The sequence below is a fragment of the Astatotilapia calliptera genome, chromosome 15 (genome assembly GCF_964374335.1).
Source record: "Astatotilapia calliptera chromosome 15, fAstCal68.1, whole genome shotgun sequence".
In the NCBI taxonomy this organism is placed as follows: domain Eukaryota; kingdom Metazoa; phylum Chordata; class Actinopteri; order Cichliformes; family Cichlidae; genus Astatotilapia; species Astatotilapia calliptera.
The window spans coordinates 8,214,026-8,231,726 of record NC_137436.1 but is presented as its reverse complement, the minus strand read 5'-3'; the positions used below and the strand labels follow the sequence as shown (position 1 = coordinate 8,231,726).

The following is a 17,701-nucleotide window of genomic DNA, read 5'->3' as shown; positions in this document are numbered from 1 at the left end:
CAATAGAGAAAGAAAATAAATTATGTCGCAAAGAAAGAGAAAACAACCCATAAAATGGAAAAGTTATAATAAAATTACTCTTTAAAACAAAGTGAATGGCTGGGAGAGGACTCTGTCTGACGGAGATAAGAGTATCACAGGAAAATAAGAGAGGTGTGAGGTGGTATGAAATACAGTCTGTAAAGTGTTAGATTTTCTCAGGTGTTAAGTGTCCATGGTGTGAAGAGGGTGGGGGATGCAGCATTTCCTTTAAGCCCTATAGTCTTTTTGCCACCAGGCATCAGGCACCTATAGCAATGGCTGAAAAAAAGAAAGAAGAAAAAAAATTTGCAGAGCTGGGCCTCACATGTGGTGATGCTCGTTTCTCAGGCTGTGCTTGAATTATATATTTTTTATGTTTAACAGGAACAATACTTGTAAATATTTGCTGCACTGAAGCAGAGTGAAGTTTTCCATTTTGGTAGGACACTGTCATAGAAAGATAGAAGCAAATAGGTGAAGAAAATCAGACCAAAACAAAGAAGTGGGGGAGTGTCTATGTGACTCATATCAGTAATAACTGACCTGGCTAAGTTTTCCTGTAACAGCAAAAGCAAATGTTTTTATTTGTAGTTACACCCCCAGGGATAGCTCAGTAGGTAGAGTGGTGGCCCCATGATCGGAAGGTCGGGGGTTTGATTCCCCTGAGCAGCTATCCTGAAGTACCCCTGAGCAAGGCACCGTCCCTACACACTGCTCCCTGGGCGCCCAATAGCTGCCCACTGCTTCACTGAGTGAATGGGTTAAATGCAGAAAGGAATTTCCCCATGGGGATCAATAAAGTACACTTTCTTTCTTTCTACACGGCCTTAAAGATCTGTGGACCTTTAACTGTGAAAAAGGCCTGACAAAATGATAAATAATGTTCTGATTTGCAGTTTTTTAGTCTTTTTCATTTTAACTGTTTCCCGCTTGGATGTTTACGAGGGGGTAACCCTTTTTTCTCTTTCTAAACATAATTGTAACCTGTTTTCAGAGTATTATACCTGGGTGTGCATCACGAGCTAGTGAACGTGATCTCTGCTTTTACAGCTTACTAGGGCTACGTTTGAAAACAAAACAAAACAAAAAAAACAGGACCAATTCTAATTGTTGTCCAGCCACATCTTTAATGATTCATTGAGGTGTCAAAACTCATCATTAAGGCTACAGGGGGGGGGGTTTTCGAATGTCATCTTTATGAGAGGAAAGAGTTCGATCATTTGATCTTCAATTTCTGAGGCAACACTTAAAAGGCCAATATATAAAAATCTTAATTCCACAATTTTGCCATCTTATTGGCTTCAGTGCCGATATTTTCAAAGCTTCCCCCCGAATAGGTTGTGCACCGGATGGTGCTGGGACTTTTCCCCCCCGCAGCTCTGTGTTTACAGTGTATACATGAGGAGAAGGCTGATGATTGTCTCTGTAGTTTCGATGACTTACTGCAGAGATTTCCTCTTGTTCCCCACGGTGTTCCCAAACTCCACTTGTCAGAATTCTCAGCGAATCCCGTGCAGGCCTGTGTGGCTGACAGCTGAATCTGACCTTCCTCCACACCGATGAAGTCATGCCGTTCTTTTTTTACAGGGTTTTTTGACCCAGCTCAGGTGTTCAGATTTTCTAGTTTTAAGTCATACGAAGGAAACACCATAATGTTTCAAGCAAACAAACAAACAAACCAAAACTTAATGTAAAAGGGATAATGCACCATGCACTCTCTCAAGAAAAAGAAGAAAAAAAAACAAGTGAACTGAAAGAACTCGAGCCTGCTCACTTGAACTACTATGCGCATACAAATTTGAATCCCACCTTTGATTTTGGGGTGTGAATGACTATTTTGTCAAAGGTTATCGCCTATGGTTAGGGGCCAACCCATCTGAGCCCACACTACACCTCAAACAAACACTCAGTGACATCATATTTTCCTGCTATCTTTGTACCACAAGAAATCTATAGCCTGTCTACCACAAAGGGGGAGAAGCGAGAAGTGTATATGTGTGCCCTTTTTTTTAGTAACATTTCATGTGCTTGTTTATCTGCGAACTGGTCTGCAACATGCCCCTTTTTTGGTGTCAGATATGCTTGCAGATGTATGCATGTTTTGGTTTTTTGATGTATCTTATTGCCTCAATGAAAGGGAGGATGATGAAAATGTCAGACAATAATCTGATAGCAGCGATGCAGGTGAAGTTTACAGCATGCATCTGCACGGTGAAATGAAATATGAGGTCTGGCGTGTCTCCCCCTTGCTAAAAATAGAACAGAATAAAGAACGGCTCCTGCTTAGGTAATTGTGAAGACTTTTTCACGATTGATGGCTCATATTGCAAATGGCAGTTTGACGAAGATCAGATTAACAGAGGTTGGTAAGAACAATGGGGGGGAGAACACACTCATATCGGGAGGGGGACGTCAGTGTAGAAGATGATCATTTGTTTTACGTAAAAGTTTGCCCGCGTGTGTGTGTATGTGCCTTTGCCTGCGCATGCATGTGTGACCCTGAGTGGGTGGAGGTTTCCCCTCACAAAAAGAAAAAATTCCACTTCCTGCGTTTTGAAGTTTTAGCTGCACATCTACATGTCAAAATAAACAACTGCATATGCATACATGTGCAATTGTTGTTCATTGCACAGTTTACAGGGTCACACAGGTGACAGAGGGAACTCTTCCTTTACATCAAAATGTTTCTAGGACATTGTACAAACTAAACACTTCAAACAGCACCTGATGCAAGATGGAAATGGAACATATTGCATAAGGGAGAAGACATGTATGCCAAAAAAAGAAAAAGAAGTCAATTGAAACTAGAGTAGTTGGTCTCTGCAGCATTTCTCTTGCATTGTCCTTGGTCAACATAACCTTTTGAGATTCAAAACAAAACGGAGACTTGTTAAAAAAAAAGAAAAAAACGCCACAACTTCAACCAACCAGTCTTTGACACAGTGCTATGCCAAATACGTTGTTTGTGTGTGTGTGTGTGTGTGTGTGTGTGTGTGTGTGTGTGTGTGTGTGTGTTTTATTTGCTCCCTGCCACCTTGATGCAATCACATATAGAGATGAATCAAACATGCGTTCGTGTTGCAACAAGGAGGTGTGATCATTTCACACCTTCACACAGGATCTGAACACTTGTTTCCTTTCAAGGGCTTTTGAGCACTCGCCGGACAAATCTCTGTTGCCGCAGAGTTTACAGAAAGTCTGATCAATTAATCAGTGGCAGATGAGTGGGATTTCTGAGAGAATGGATTCTGCGCTGATTAAAAGGATTAAACAGATGGATGGACAGATTGCTGGAAGAATGATGGGATCAGAGGATAATTGCTTTGTTTGTTTTTAAACCTGTAAATTATATCATTTTTTTTCATCAAATTAAAATAAGGATGTTTGCATTTGTCACACCACCTCGAAATGAATTACCAAACATTTCACGGGATCTGCATGATAGCTCCCGAGAAATGGAACACGGTGGTGTCTGTGGAGTCAAGTGAAAGCAGAGGGTTGCAAATATTGGTGACAACAACATGTACATTTGCAAACAGATTAGTCTGCTGTAATTGTAGAAGACAAAGCCTTTGTGCATGTGCGTGGGGAGGGGGTGAGGTCCCTTTAAAGGTTGGCAGTAGGTACCGGGGAACACTTTACATAATTTTCCAAGGGCCCCAGACATGATGGGAGCGCATTTTCACAGGAACTCACCCTCACCCTCGGGGAAAATGCAAAACATACACCCTTTGCAGTCAGGTGGGCAAGTAGTCCAAACAACTAAAGTACACACAGATGATACATAAAAGGTATTTAAAGTAGCAGGTTGAGAAATTAAAAGATAATCACATTCAAATCCATAAATGCTGAAGGAATGGAAATAGTGGTTTTGTTTTTTTGTTTTTTTAAGAAAACAACCGAAAAACATGTGTTTTGTTTAATTTTCATGTACTCGCTACATTCATTAAACATGTATCAGTAGCTAAAATATGAAATATCTAACAATCGATTAAAAATATAAAAATTCCCACTGGTTTTAGGCATGTGATATATTTTTTAAAATACACATTTATTCTCAGTTAACAATTAGTAAATATGTAGCTACATACCCACACATAATCACGTTAACCTTTCTGATGTTTCCAGTGCTCACTTAGATGCAAGCACATACGGTCTTCCCGACACTGTGCACAGAATCTTGTAGGATGAGACCATGAGCCATCATTAAAATCATTCAAATGAACCACCCTGTGCACACACTGTTTTGCAAAGGGGGTAGCTATCACAATACCTCTCCTTAACCTGCCCAATAGCACCCATGCAAATGTCCCCAGCTAAAGAGTCAATGGGCTTTGGGCTTCCTCCTCAGCCTTCTACAAAGGAATTTTCATATACCCCTGCTCCTTTCTTTCAGTTTGGTTTCAGATGACTCAAGGTAGTTTTACATATTACCCTCAAAGAAAAAGATACATCTGGGGCCTGTGCAGAAAACACACACACACTTTTAATTTCCGTCTTTTCTTCCAAGTGATCCCAAACTCACATGAAGGCTGCTTGTTTACTGATGTCCCTGTTTTACTAACCTAGAGTGGCACTTGAATGTTTCTGTGTCCTACAGAATGTTATTTCTGCAGAAATATCCTCAAACCATCATTGCGCTTTAAAATGATCTGTTGATGCTCAGAGAAGGTTACACAACCATCTCTGGAGTTTAGACTTCTTCACTTCACAGTCAGGCAGACAGAAAAAGAAAAAACGCCAGGCCATTATCACCCTTAACAGCAGTGATCAAGAAACAAAAGATCCCATCGCAAGCAAAGTGTGTCACAAGATCTGAAGACCTGTTTTGCATTAGTTAATGTTAATCCTTATTAATGGATCGTCAGGAGAACACTGCACAACAACAGACAGCAAGGAGACAGCCACCGCTTCTGCAGGTTGCAAGACAAGCCAGGGGATCACTGGAAAATGTTTATTTAAAAAAAAAAAAAAAAGCGGAGAAGTGTTGTGTTTGCACAGAGGACACTGCTGCTTCCATCTGTGAAACATGGTGTTTTTTTAATGTCAGGGAAAGCTGAATTTAGAACGACACCATTCTGGCTCATGTAGCATAAAATTAGCCCTCTGCACATAGTTTGTCCCGGCAAAGAATGGTTAAATGTAAAAAGTTAAAAGTCAACTACACTTGTATTTTTGCGGGGGGATCTTGGATTGCAGTCTTACAGGATAACAGCTATTTAATTAAAGTTGAATTTGAATAGATCAAAAAGTCATGGTTGTACACAGTGCTAAGAAATAATACAGAGTGGACACTGAGCTTGCTAGGTCAGGTAGAGGACAAGCAGCAAAATGTGTTTTATACAATGGAATAATAATATACTACAACACAGTAATTATGACCATTTTGCTCTGCTCAGCTTGATGTAATCAGCTGATTTAAAGCAGTCCTCATTTTACCCTTTCCAAAAAGATCTATGAAAAATGGGAATTAATGGGGAGCCCTTGCTTGTTAATAACAAAAGTTGGATCTAGAAAATGTGTTTTAGTGTTTTAGTTAAAAAACCTTTGAGAATTCGTTTGGGGAGCAATTTAAAGATAGTTTTAAGTGATTATTTTATTCTTTATCAGATTTTGATCGTCAAGTCAACATGTGTAGCCCCATGCTAAGAAGACTACGTCCCTCTAAATATCCATGACTTTCAATGCAATGCATCAAATATATGAATTTTATACATAACACATTTTGTGGTACACACATTTGAAATTATCCACACTGCCTTTATTTTTGTCTCATGGTTGAAGTTAATCAGAGAAGACCAGAAGGGCTGTGTTCATGCAACTTGAGGCCCCTTTTACTTTCCGTATGATGTTCAAATTCACAGGCCCACAATCAGGAGAGTCACAAACACTGTGGCAGCATGATGTGTATAGCAAGGCATGAAAGCAGAAAGCAACTGCTCTCCAAAGAAACACAGCAGCTTTGCAAGATTACGTCCAGAAAGGGTTATATGTAGATAATCCTCAATAGATGGGATTGTTATTAAATGTACAGTAAAGCATTATGTTAAAGACAGGAAACAGTTGATTTACAGTAAAAGCTTTATTTGTGAAAAACAATGTTAGTGGCATGCTTTGGGCCACTAACCAAACCATTTTTTCTTTTTTTGTGCACTGATACACCAATCAGCCAGTTTCAGATGACAATAATGGTGGCCACACCCACACCAAGCATAGGTTCACAAACTCACACATTCTTATGCATGCTCAGAAAAAAACCCATATTTGCAAGAATGAGCCTGAATAATCTGCATTTGCAAGGCACACCTACACATATCACTGGGGTAGGTCATTAGTGGGTCATTAGTGGGTCCTTTTAAGTTTTTGATCAACAGCAAAGGGGCTGCATCTACATCATCTACATCTCAAAGGGATTAAACGACTGTCCATCAGCAAAGCACAATAGGTCCTACCATTTAGTAGGTAAATAGTTTAAAATGCATTATAAGCACCCCCCCACCCATTTCTTCACTGACCAAATGGTTTATCTGGACTCATTGTTCACTCAATTAAGACATGTAACCCTGTGGTAACAATATGAGTTGATCCCCTCAGGAAAGTAAGTTAAATAGGTACAAATTTTCTTTAGTGCTATTATCAGTTAAAAATTACTAAATAGTAAGAGGTGAAATTGTACATGTTTTGTCTTATATGCTACTTTTCCCTCATTTGTCAAAGATCCGTTTCTCCCGAGGGAGACGATAAAGCCTAATATAACATCTAAGACTAGTGCTGTTCATATATTTTCATATATATGTTGTTTTAACACACATAGCTGTCTGTTTCTCACTCCTTTTTGGTATTAGAGACCCTTCAGTTCCTCTTCAGCCTGAATGCAAACAAACACAGCTTCAAACTAATCCCAGACATTAGAGAGCTTAAGGATTCTTTAGGTTTTATCACTGGCTGTGTAAACACTGCGGGTGGTTCAGGTACTTGAGGCAAAACTGACAGGACTGTAACTTGTGTACTCAGGAGTTGCCTGCGACGTATGAGGACAACCAAAATGAAGATGAAAAAAATAGATTAAGCAATCTAGTAGGGCACACTTTGAAGTTGTAGTCTACCTCATTTAACTCATGTCCAAAGCTATAAACTGGAAAAATTGTACTTGCTTCACTTCACTGAGCCATGTAAGCACTTTTAGAGGCTGCATTAAGTGGCGAGTTTTTAGTCTACAGTAATGTGTTTGTGTATAAGCCTCCATCAGCCTGTTATTATCATTACTTCTCTGGAACAATAGATTGGTATCGGGTGATGGTAATCACAAGTGATTAGGACAATACGGCTGCGTATGTAGGAACAATAAGAAGACACATTTAAACCAATAAAGCATTAACCCACCCACCCCCCATGAAATGAATGGTTGAGTAGAGACAGCTCTAGCAATTCAGAGCTTCACCAAAACAAACTACACACAATATGTGACAAATGAGTTGGTTAAATAAAGAATAATTCCGAAGCTTTGCGGTATTACTAAGAAATAAGCAATATTGTACAAGCCACGTGCATTAATAAGCGCAAACTCATCCAGTCTGTAGTTTCAATATTGATTATTTTCAGAAAATTCAAAGAGAAGAAATCAACCTAAAGAGGCAGTCATGTGTGGTTTAAAGGCGCCTATCCTCTGAGATAAGTGCAAATAAAGTACCACAAAAAAAGTTTAGTGCAATTGCAAGTTCTGTAACTTTTTTTCTTTTTATGGGCAAACAATAACACAAGGCCTGTTCTATGCTTTATCACCAAGAAACATCTGTGGCACCAAGAGGCACCCTACAAACAGGTAGGCAATCACCACTGGTCTCATTGTAACTTCACTTTCCTTGCATGCCATAAACCTATTTGTATTGTTTTCTTCAGACAGATGCATTTCCTTCTCCTTTTGAGTGACCTGGCTGGTGCGCTTAAGGACACGTTTGAGAAAATCAACCAGGAACTTGTATTACAAGACAGGACCAACTCTCTCACATGCACACACTATATTGGGCACTTATTAAGGAGTCCTGCTGCTTCCCCAGTGTGATCTATCTCTATAGAAGAAACGATCAAATCAATAACTACTAAGGTTCATGACAACTTTTTCTTTTGGCTTCGCTGCTGCATTGTACCCTGACCTGTTCAGAATTATATTAATAAAAGAGCTATTAAACTTCCTCTCCTGAGATATTGCATCATTAGGCAGGTTTCATGTGTAGAGGCTTACAAAAATAAGGTCAGAGATCACTTTTTTATCATACAAAGTAGATCCCATATCGCATTCACTTATTAACCCTATTCGAAGCACATTTCAAATAGGCATCTTCTGGCAGAACGATATGTCATACAAATCCTGTATATTTTCATTATTTTACTTTATACTCTCTCCACTGGGAAGCTGATATCTTTTGCCGTTGTCTTGTGGCTGTATTGTAATTTATTCTGACTTTCATATCCCCCTGAAAGGAAAGGAAACCTGTCACATACACCATTAATAGGGTCAGACCTAAATCCAATGTATTTAATTTGTCCTAATAAATAGAGTGAATGTGACCAGTTAGCTTAGCATGTATTTTATCTAATTTTATGTTTTAATGGTGTCTACTAAAGCCAGTTGTGGTTTTGATAGTAAGGGGTCTCTCACTGCAAAACTCAACATGCTTTCAGGATATATCTACGAGAAACATCACATTTTCTTATAGGCGGCATCTGCTTGTCCATTAAAACTCGGACTTGCTAAAAACTGTAGACAGAGAAATTGTCTTGAAGAAACGCCTGGGGGTCCACAGCCTCAGGCCACGACCGAGAGGCGCCAAATACAGACTGGAGGCGCGGCGTATTGGTGAAGGGCGAGCACAAGGGGCGGGAAAGGGCGGGTCCGTAGAAGCAGCGGTCGCGTTTTAAAAGTGAAGCTGAAAGTGAGGAGCGAGAGCAAGTCAGTGCTGTCTGTCGGCTAGGTGCTTACCGCGTTCACCAAACACCGTCAGCAGACTTTAAGCATGATTCGGCGGTCCAGAAGCAGGTAAGAGAAACACTTTGGCAGCTTTAAAGCTTTCATTTCTGTCTCTCAAAGACTCGCAGCTATTATTGTAGTTTTCTCGTGAGGCATTATTTCACTTGGATACGGCGTGAAGTAAGTGCGAAGAGTGCATCCTCTTGCCCTAGCTCGCGCGCGTGTGTTTATATTTATATATATATTGATATATTGATATATGTTTTACTTCATATATACATCATATACATATATATATATGTGTGTGGTCAGCCTGTACTATGCGCGAGCCCTTTACTTTTCTCCAGTTGGAGCTGTGGAGCGCTCGCGCCAATGACAGGTGGCTGGTCATCGCTCGGCTTTGACAGTGCTGTGCCGTGCACGCTTCGGCGTGTCTTAACTCGCGGATAGTAAAAACAGGCTGCAAAGCAGTTCATCTGCCACCGATTTCGGCTCTTTTCGATGAAAACTTGCACACGCTACACACACGACTGCTTTCCAGCATCTCCGACCGAGCGCGAGGAGCGATGGATATTATTTTGGAAACCTGCGCTCTAACATTGTACTCCACGCGCACTTCTTCCGCGGAGACCCAATGCTATTTTTCTCCCTTAAATTACACACATTAGGTCTTGTGCGCGAATCTCATGTTTGAGATGTCAGGGATCCTTTTTGAGGATCTTTTTTGCACATACACACAAAAAAGTCACCGTTTACCTCCGTTTACAGACGTGTTTTTATCTCGTTTTGTCCTCATCGTAATTAGAAGAAACTGCACCCGGAGTTAATTTGATTGGTTTAAAAGTAATTATCGCTTCTTTTCACGAAGAGCCGATCCAGCTGATTAATCGTTCTTCTTGAGAGCGCTGTAATCATCTTCTATTGTTTGCTTGCTTTTTTGTTTGTTTCACGCTAATTATCTCATTTGCGCTGAAACGCAGAGGCTGTTGGATAAATTTGAGAGAAGTTGTTTATTTGCTCGCCTCTGCGAGTAGTAGTCACGCATTTGGGCAAAAGGAAAATAAGGAAGATTATGGCGTGTAAATATCCTTCTGTACGCATGCACACACACGCACGTACACACATAGTGGGGTTCCTCTTCACCTGTTGTACTGTATGACAGGACAACTATCTACCTGTCCCGCATTCTGATTAGTTGACCACATGGTGTGTGTGTGTGTGCGCGCGCGCGAACGTGAACTCTGTGTGCACGTGTGCGTGTGTTTCCGTGTGTGCATGGCTGTGCTGTACAATGCCCTGTGCAAGTTTGAACACGCCAGGGTCACAAAATTATGATCGCATGTGCCAATCCAGGTATCTGTGGAAACTAAAAACACTGGAACCTGTTCGTCCTCCCCCCCCCTCTCTCTCTCTTACACACACACACACACACACACACACACACACACACACACACACACACACACACACACACTCTCATACATGCACACCCCCTGTGGGTGTCTTGGCTAAAAGCCTGCAGCCAAACCTTCAAGAATGACTGGTTTTCTCTCTGTGTTGGAGTTAAGCGAGTGACTAAAAGAGAGGGCTGAGTTTTTTTTAATGCACCTCATAAAGAGATTAATAGGGAGTAGTTTAGAACAAGTAAAGTACTTATTGTCCTATTATTCTTCTGTCTATTATCCTACACTCTTCTTTTTCCACGCAGACTCCACCTCTTTTTAAAATGTTGCCCTCTGTGTGTGTGTGTGTGTCTGCAGTCTGTACAGCAGTGAGGATGACGAGGAGGAGACTGAGATGTATGAACATGATTATGATGGATCATTGCCCAAGCCTGGGAAACGCCAGCTCGGCAAGACACGCTGGACACGAGAAGAGGTACACACACACACACACACACACACACACACACACACACACACACACACACACACACACACACACACACACACACACATACGTCAATACAGTTCAAATTCTGCTGTTCAATACTAAATATTAGTGACATATTTTTAAAAAATGTACTCTCTTTTTTCAGGATGAGAAGTTGAAGAAACTTGTTGAACATCATGGAGCAGAAGACTGGAAAGTAATTGCAAGCCTATTAACTGTAAGTAGCAGGCATGAGGCCCTGATTTGTCTGCGTGCAACTTCCCATTGTGTGGAGATGATAACAAACTGTATTTTGTTTTTCTCTCTACACAGAACCGTACAGATGTGCAGTGCCAACACAGGTGGCAGAAGGTTCTCAACCCAGAACTCATTAAAGGACCGTGGACCAAAGAGGAGGACCAGAGGGTAAGAGCACACTGTATTTTTGTGGGGTTTTGGGGGGGAGGGTGGCATGGAAAACTGTAAATATAAATGCAAGATTAACTTGCATGTAGAGTTTGTAGTGTGCTTTAGCCGTGTGTTATGTTATAACAGCCATTAGTGGTGACCTTACAGTGTAATTGTTAGAGTGGGCTTTATACTAACTGGATACCACTGAGATCAACAATTACTTTGTGTTCCTGTGTTTAAAGCAACTTCTCTGTAGCAACTCCTGAACTGTGGTTGCACACTTTTACTCACCCTTACACAACATATAACACGTTTAGGAGTTATATTTCCACCCAGATGCCACTGTAATGATTAGCAGAGTGGCTAATGTTCCAATGGAAACTCCCTCACTGCTCACCAGCAGGTGTTCTCAATCAGCTACACTAGCGAAAGATCAAGAAAGAGAGAGAAGGAGGAAGGAAAAGCAGTGCATTTAGTAAAACTTCTGAGATTTTTATGGATAATCATTTTTTTTATTTCTTCTCTCCCTCCTGTTTTCATATCTCTGTACCACTCTACTTCTCCCTCCCCTCCCTGTTATTACTCCTTCCTTCCTCTTTCCCCATGCTCCTCTACTACCATTCACTTCTTCCTTTTCAACACTCTCCCTCCTCCTCCTCCTCTCTTGCCTTTCCTCTTTCTCTCACCCCTCACAACCCTAAAAATCCCCAGGTGATCGAGCTGGTCCAGAAATACGGCGCCAAACGCTGGTCAGTGATCGCCAAGCACCTGAAGGGGCGAATTGGCAAGCAGTGCCGCGAGCGCTGGCACAACCACCTGAACCCAGAGGTTAAGAAGACTTCCTGGACGGAGGAGGAAGACAGAATAATCTACCAGGCACATGAGAAGCTGGGCAATCGCTGGGCAGAAATTGCTAAGCTGCTCCCTGGCAGGTGAGGTGGAGAGAGGGAAGAAGAGGCAGAAAAGGAGAAGCTAGATGAATCACTGAAACCTTGTTGGTTAGCTGCGCAATGTTGCGGTTAAGAGGCTGAAATGGAGGGGAGGGCACGCCAATAAAAGTGAGCATGAGAGAAAATGGAGTTGTGGACATAGAACGCAAGCTGGGAAAGAAAGGTTAAAAGGCTAAGTTAGGACGTGGGGGGAAGGTGTAGAATGACAGAAGAGAAAACACAGATAAATATGTGGTTATTGTAATTGCTTTGCACTGATAACCTTATCAATTGCGCACATTTTTAAATATGCGTGTATGTGTGTGACTGAGACTTTTCCTATCTCCCTCAGCGTGTGCGTGCGCCTGCATTGATAAAGCTGCTGTGTGCAGCTAGAGGATGTCACATCCCCTTTAAGTTAACACATGTCCCTTATGACCCGCAGGACCGACAACGCTATAAAGAACCACTGGAACTCCACCATGAGGAGAAAGGTGGAACAGGAGGGCTACCTTCAGAACACAGCCAAGAACAGCAGCCCCTCGCTCCCCGCCAGCCGCACTTACGTGAAGACCAACAATCAGATCATGTGCTTTCCCCAACAGCCCGGTCACACGCAGCTGACTTCCAATTTGCCGCTCAGCTACGCCACCTACCTGTCTGACGCACGTAGAGTAAGTGGGCTTTAAACCAGAATTTAGGCAGATCTCCGCCCACAAGATCTTGCATTTATTAACGTCTGCTTCTTTCTCTGTAACAGGTGCACTCCACCCTCTCATTCAATATGAACATACTCAACATTCCCCAAGTCCAGGTAAGAATCACAAACCTGAGCGGCGATCGAAAGATGGGGTAGATGAGTTGTTTGGATTGAATTGGTGCTCACGCATTTCTTCTGCTCTTTCAGAGACACTATAACGAGGAGGACCCTGAGAAGGAGAAGAGGGTGAAAGAGATCGAAATGCTGCTCATGTCAACAGAAAATGAACTGAGGGGCCAGCCGTCACTACCGGTGAGTCACACTCGGATCTGTGTCTGGATTCAGGAGGGTGAAACATGTGACAGCACAATTTATGTGTTTTTTGGTTTTTTTGACCCTGGCTTTAAGGACAGTGGTTGGACTTGTGTTTTTTGTGTGTGCATGAGGAGGAGGAAACATCTGGGTGGTCTGTTTCTGCAAAAAGTGATGCAATAGGATCTTATCACCATTTCTTTTGGGTTTGCATGACCCCTTGTGCAATTCTCTACTCAACACTTCTTCTGTCGGCCTTTACATTAAAGTTCCCCTTCTCATTTGATCACGGCTGAGCGTTCCCTGCGCTTCTTATATCTGTGCTTCCTTTGCACTCGCTCCTCTGTGCTTTTGTGTTTTCAGGTGATTATTCTTTTCCAGTCTGTAACATTTTTTTCCTCTCTCCAGATTTGTTCGTTCTATCAAAACTGGACCAACCAGAGCTCCATGTCCAACAGCTCAGAAGGTGCTGCTCTGCCTTTACCTCATCACCAGGCAGCCAGCCATGAACTGTCTCTTGACCAGAGCAGCTCAGCTGAGGACAGCGCCCCCACAACACCCGTCGAAGGCATTAACGGCAACAACAGCAACAACAACAGTCCCCACAACAGTCCTGCATTCTCAAATCCAATGCCAGGGATAATGGAATCCATGATTGACTCAGTAAGTATCTTCCTTACACTGTGTCGTGCTATATTATGTTTTTATTTTTGTCTGTCGTGATCAACTGGAACCAGCTGAAGAAGATGCCCTATAAATTAGAAACACAGATATAATAGCGGGCCTTGACCCAGAATTTCCCACCCTTTTCCCAGAGCCTGTTAGCAGTGGGTTCTTGGAAAGTAGCACTCTTAAAGCAGACAGGGTCTTGCCCAATCGGTGCTCAACAACTGCTAAAGAATCATTGACTGGTTTCATGTCGAATGCCAACCCATGTGAAGTCACAAATCTACTCTGTTCACCCTCACAGGTCACATGACCCGTGCTTACACAGTCACCACACAAAACTAGTGTTTGTCCCATTGTTTAGCTTAGCTTAGCGTGCTACACGAGCTGCCTGGTTGTCAAAGCCTTGTCAGGGGTCTTTAATTTAATGTTTTCTTCCTTTTTATTTCACAGTTCCTCAACCAGCCAGTGAGCCCAGAACACTCAGACAATCTACCCTTTAACTCGCCTGTGCCTGCAAGCCTCCTAAATGATAATGAATTGTAAGAAGCTTTTGTTCTCATCACTTTTATTATGCAAACCTGTTATTGTTATATGAGCCTTTTTTAACAGCTGTTTTTTTGCGCTTTTTCTTTCCTCTCTCCTCAGGCTCATGACGCCTAATATGTGTGAGTCAATTCTGGAGTCAACCCCACGTACACCCACGCCTTTGAGATCAGCCTCGACCCATCAGGAGATCAAATATGGCCCCGTTAAACTAATGGTGAGAGACTTTAATGTGTGTATATATCCCTCGGTGCTTAATTTGACATGCAAACTGCTGCTTTGCACACTGCATTGTCCTTGGGACTCACTCGGAGGTTTGTGTTGTTTCCAGAACACCACTTTGGGGCAGCAGATGGTTGGGTCCATCAAGCAGGAGCCAGTGGAAGATGCCATTAAGCATCCTCCATTTAAGAAGATAAAGCAAGAGGTACTTTCCACCCTACATATGCATGTACAGATATGCAAAAAAAAGCATGCGCATATGATGTGAGACTGACATAAGAAGTGTTATTTTGTATCTTAAGAAAATAGCAGACAGGGGTGAAATATCAAACTCAACCATTTGCATGTTGCGGTGACAAACGTGTTGTGTTTTTGTTTTTTAGTTACATTTTGCAACACGTTTGACATCAGCTTAAAGAATAGCTTGAGGTTAATTTTTGCAAGCGAGCTTGTGTGACTTGGTTACAAAAAGAGGAAAATGTGGGGTTTTAAATGACCGTGTTGTGTTTTTTTCCGGGGGTCCTAGGTCGAGCTCCCATGCAAGAGGGGCCACTGCATGCAGTGGGCAGGGCAAGAACTTAACAGGCAGCTCTTCTCCCCCAGTCGCCCAGCTCAGGAAGTATCGGTAAGTTGACATTTGACCTTAAGTCAGACCTCCTTATGTGTTTTTGTTTTGTTTATGTGAGTCCATCAATGAGTACACACAGGATCAACCCTAAGATCCTTTTCAGTCATTGTACTGTAATTATTGTGTTGTTAACAAGTGTTGTTGCATTTTTCTTTCAGGACCTACTTACAAGCTCACTCTTGAACGAAGACGGACACAAAATCTACCAGCTCCCTCACAGAAGCCTGAATAACCCACTACAGGTGTGTGTGTAATTAAATCATAAATTTATAAAATAGCTTTGCATGTTAACATAAAAACTCATCATCTTCTTTTTTTTCTTACAGCAGCAACAGCTGGGTTCCTGGGATCTGTTGGCCTCCGGGAAAACAGAGGAGCACATACTGGCCTCGGAACACAAGTTCTTGAGTGCTTTCCCTTCAAGGACACTGATGATATAGACTGAGATAAATGCTGATCCAAACACATCAACTTTTCCTGCACTGGAGTTTAAAAAAAGAAAGAGAAAAAAAGCCCTTAGCTCAACCAGGCTAAGGTGTTTAGCCCCCCCAGCTGAAGCAGTAGAAAATGGTTGGAGCAATGGATGGATCAAGCAGATGTTTACTTGTTTACTTCTGGAACACAGGCGTTTACGGCATCACTGGGTTCAAAACTCAAAGAGTTTTCGCTTTCACCTACACTTGTGGAACAGACGGGCGGATACATATTTGCGGTGGTACAGTCATTGGGAGAGGCTATATGCCACTGATTTTTTCACACTTACATTTGTTGGATTTGTACCAACCAAAGACTTTTTTTAAGGGGGGAGGGGGGGGTGACTTTTTTAAAGTTTTTAAATTTTTAAAATTTTCTTTGGTTTTATTGTATTACAAACGGGGAAATGGTGACCATGTATGCCTTGGGCTGTATTATTAATTACACATGTTGATAGTAATATAAAGAACAAGCTCATTAATTTATTGATTTTTTTTTTTTTACATTATGACTTTGTTGCTGTTGTTTTACAATTGGCCAATGGAGCAGTGTTGTATTTCAGAGTATTTAAGCCCTTTTAGCATTATCGTACATCCAAAGTCATAATGATTATTTTCTAACTGACCTCTGTTTTTATTTTGGTTTTTTTTGGTTTTTGGTTTTTGGTTTTTTTTGTCCTTTTTTTGTCCTTTTTTTTTTTAAATTATTAAGGGGTTTTTAATGGGTCTACTGAGAATTTCAAGTGTTTGGTCTTTGCCACCTCATGTAAACACTCCACTGCTGAACAAGGACTGCTCGGTCTGTTCTCGTACCACTATGCAACTACAATTTTTATACTTTTTTTATACAACAGAAAGGGGCCAGCCTTTTTAGTATTACCTGACAACCACATCGGCGCCTTTATTTCATAGGAATTGAGTTTTCATTTCAAGTTTTTTTGATTTATTTCTGGCCTTCACAGTATCCCCCCCAACCGGGAAAACATTCAATGAACAAGCAATTCTTAGAATTTAGATACATATATATATATATCTACAGAAAGAGAGAGAATTTATTTATACATTTGAAAATCCGAAATGCATTTATATTTGAAACCTGAGCTTCACCCAGTAAGAGTAAGACCAAGCTGCACTTGAATTTTATATTCTCCTTAAAACTGTGAGAGTAGCAAACACTGATATTAATGCTACAGCCAAAATCCCATTTTTTTAAAAAAGAGAAAGAAATAAACATTTCTTCTGGTGGATTTACACTGTTGTAAAAGTACACTCAACAAGCATTTTGTGTCCTTTAACGAAACTGCAGTAACTCGTGTCAAACACTTAGCACACTTTTTGTAAAAGCATTTACACATGCCAAGTTTTTATACTTCTACTTTTGACTGCCTACTCAATAAAGTGTGCTGTTTTTATAACAACCTTGTGTTCAGTGTTTAATCTCTGACGTTCAGCGTACTAAAGTTGATAGCAGTTCAAACGCAGCTACTCGTGGACAAAAATATATGGAAATAACATTTTCATATATTTAAGCTGTAAAGTGCGAAGTTCAGCCCAAGAAGCCTACGTTCTCAGTGTAAATAGCACTCCAAATAGCCGCACCATTATGTAGAGTAATTATTGCCTTTTAAACTGAATGAACTATTTACCCTCTCCAAAGTGTAATCTATCTCTAGTATTCAAATTCCTCTACGGATTATAGTATTCAAATAGCCCTCGCTTTTGCGCACACATAAACTGATACAAAGGTTTGTTGTCATAAAATTGTGTGGACCATATCATATCATAAAACCTTCTCTCCCATCTGCCGCTCACCAAGTGAGTATAGAGTTTATCAGCAAGCAAAGAAAATAAGCAAATGTTTCCAACCGTTCCCTCTTTTTCCATGGATAAGCAGGGACCACTCAGGTGCATGTCCCAGAAATACAAAGAAACATTTTGTCCTGGACTGCTTTC

The 17,701-nt window shown here is 41.2% G+C and overlaps 1 protein-coding gene across 2 annotated transcripts; it reads left to right on the top strand.

The window, feature by feature from the left end:
* Window positions 1–8,932: 8,932 nt before the first annotated feature.
* myb (MYB proto-oncogene, transcription factor) lies at window positions 8,933–16,447 on the top strand. Of its 2 annotated transcripts, none has more exons than XM_026143217.2 (15): window positions 8,933–9,058; window positions 10,750–10,867; window positions 11,028–11,099; window positions 11,195–11,287; window positions 11,984–12,204; window positions 12,647–12,875; window positions 12,962–13,015; window positions 13,109–13,213; window positions 13,622–13,876; window positions 14,333–14,421; window positions 14,528–14,642; window positions 14,757–14,852; window positions 15,174–15,272; window positions 15,434–15,517; window positions 15,602–16,447. In XM_026143217.2, the coding sequence occupies exons 1-15, from the start codon at window positions 9,036–9,038 to the stop codon at window positions 15,713–15,715; spliced, it is 1,767 nt and encodes a 588-aa protein (XP_025999002.1). In that variant the 5' UTR covers window positions 8,933–9,035; the 3' UTR covers window positions 15,716–16,447. The 2 variants fall into 2 exon arrangements, with proteins under 2 accessions (XP_025999002.1, XP_025999003.1); XM_026143218.2 differs by having other exon boundaries at window positions 15,605–16,230.
* Window positions 16,448–17,701: the final 1,254 nt, after the last annotated feature.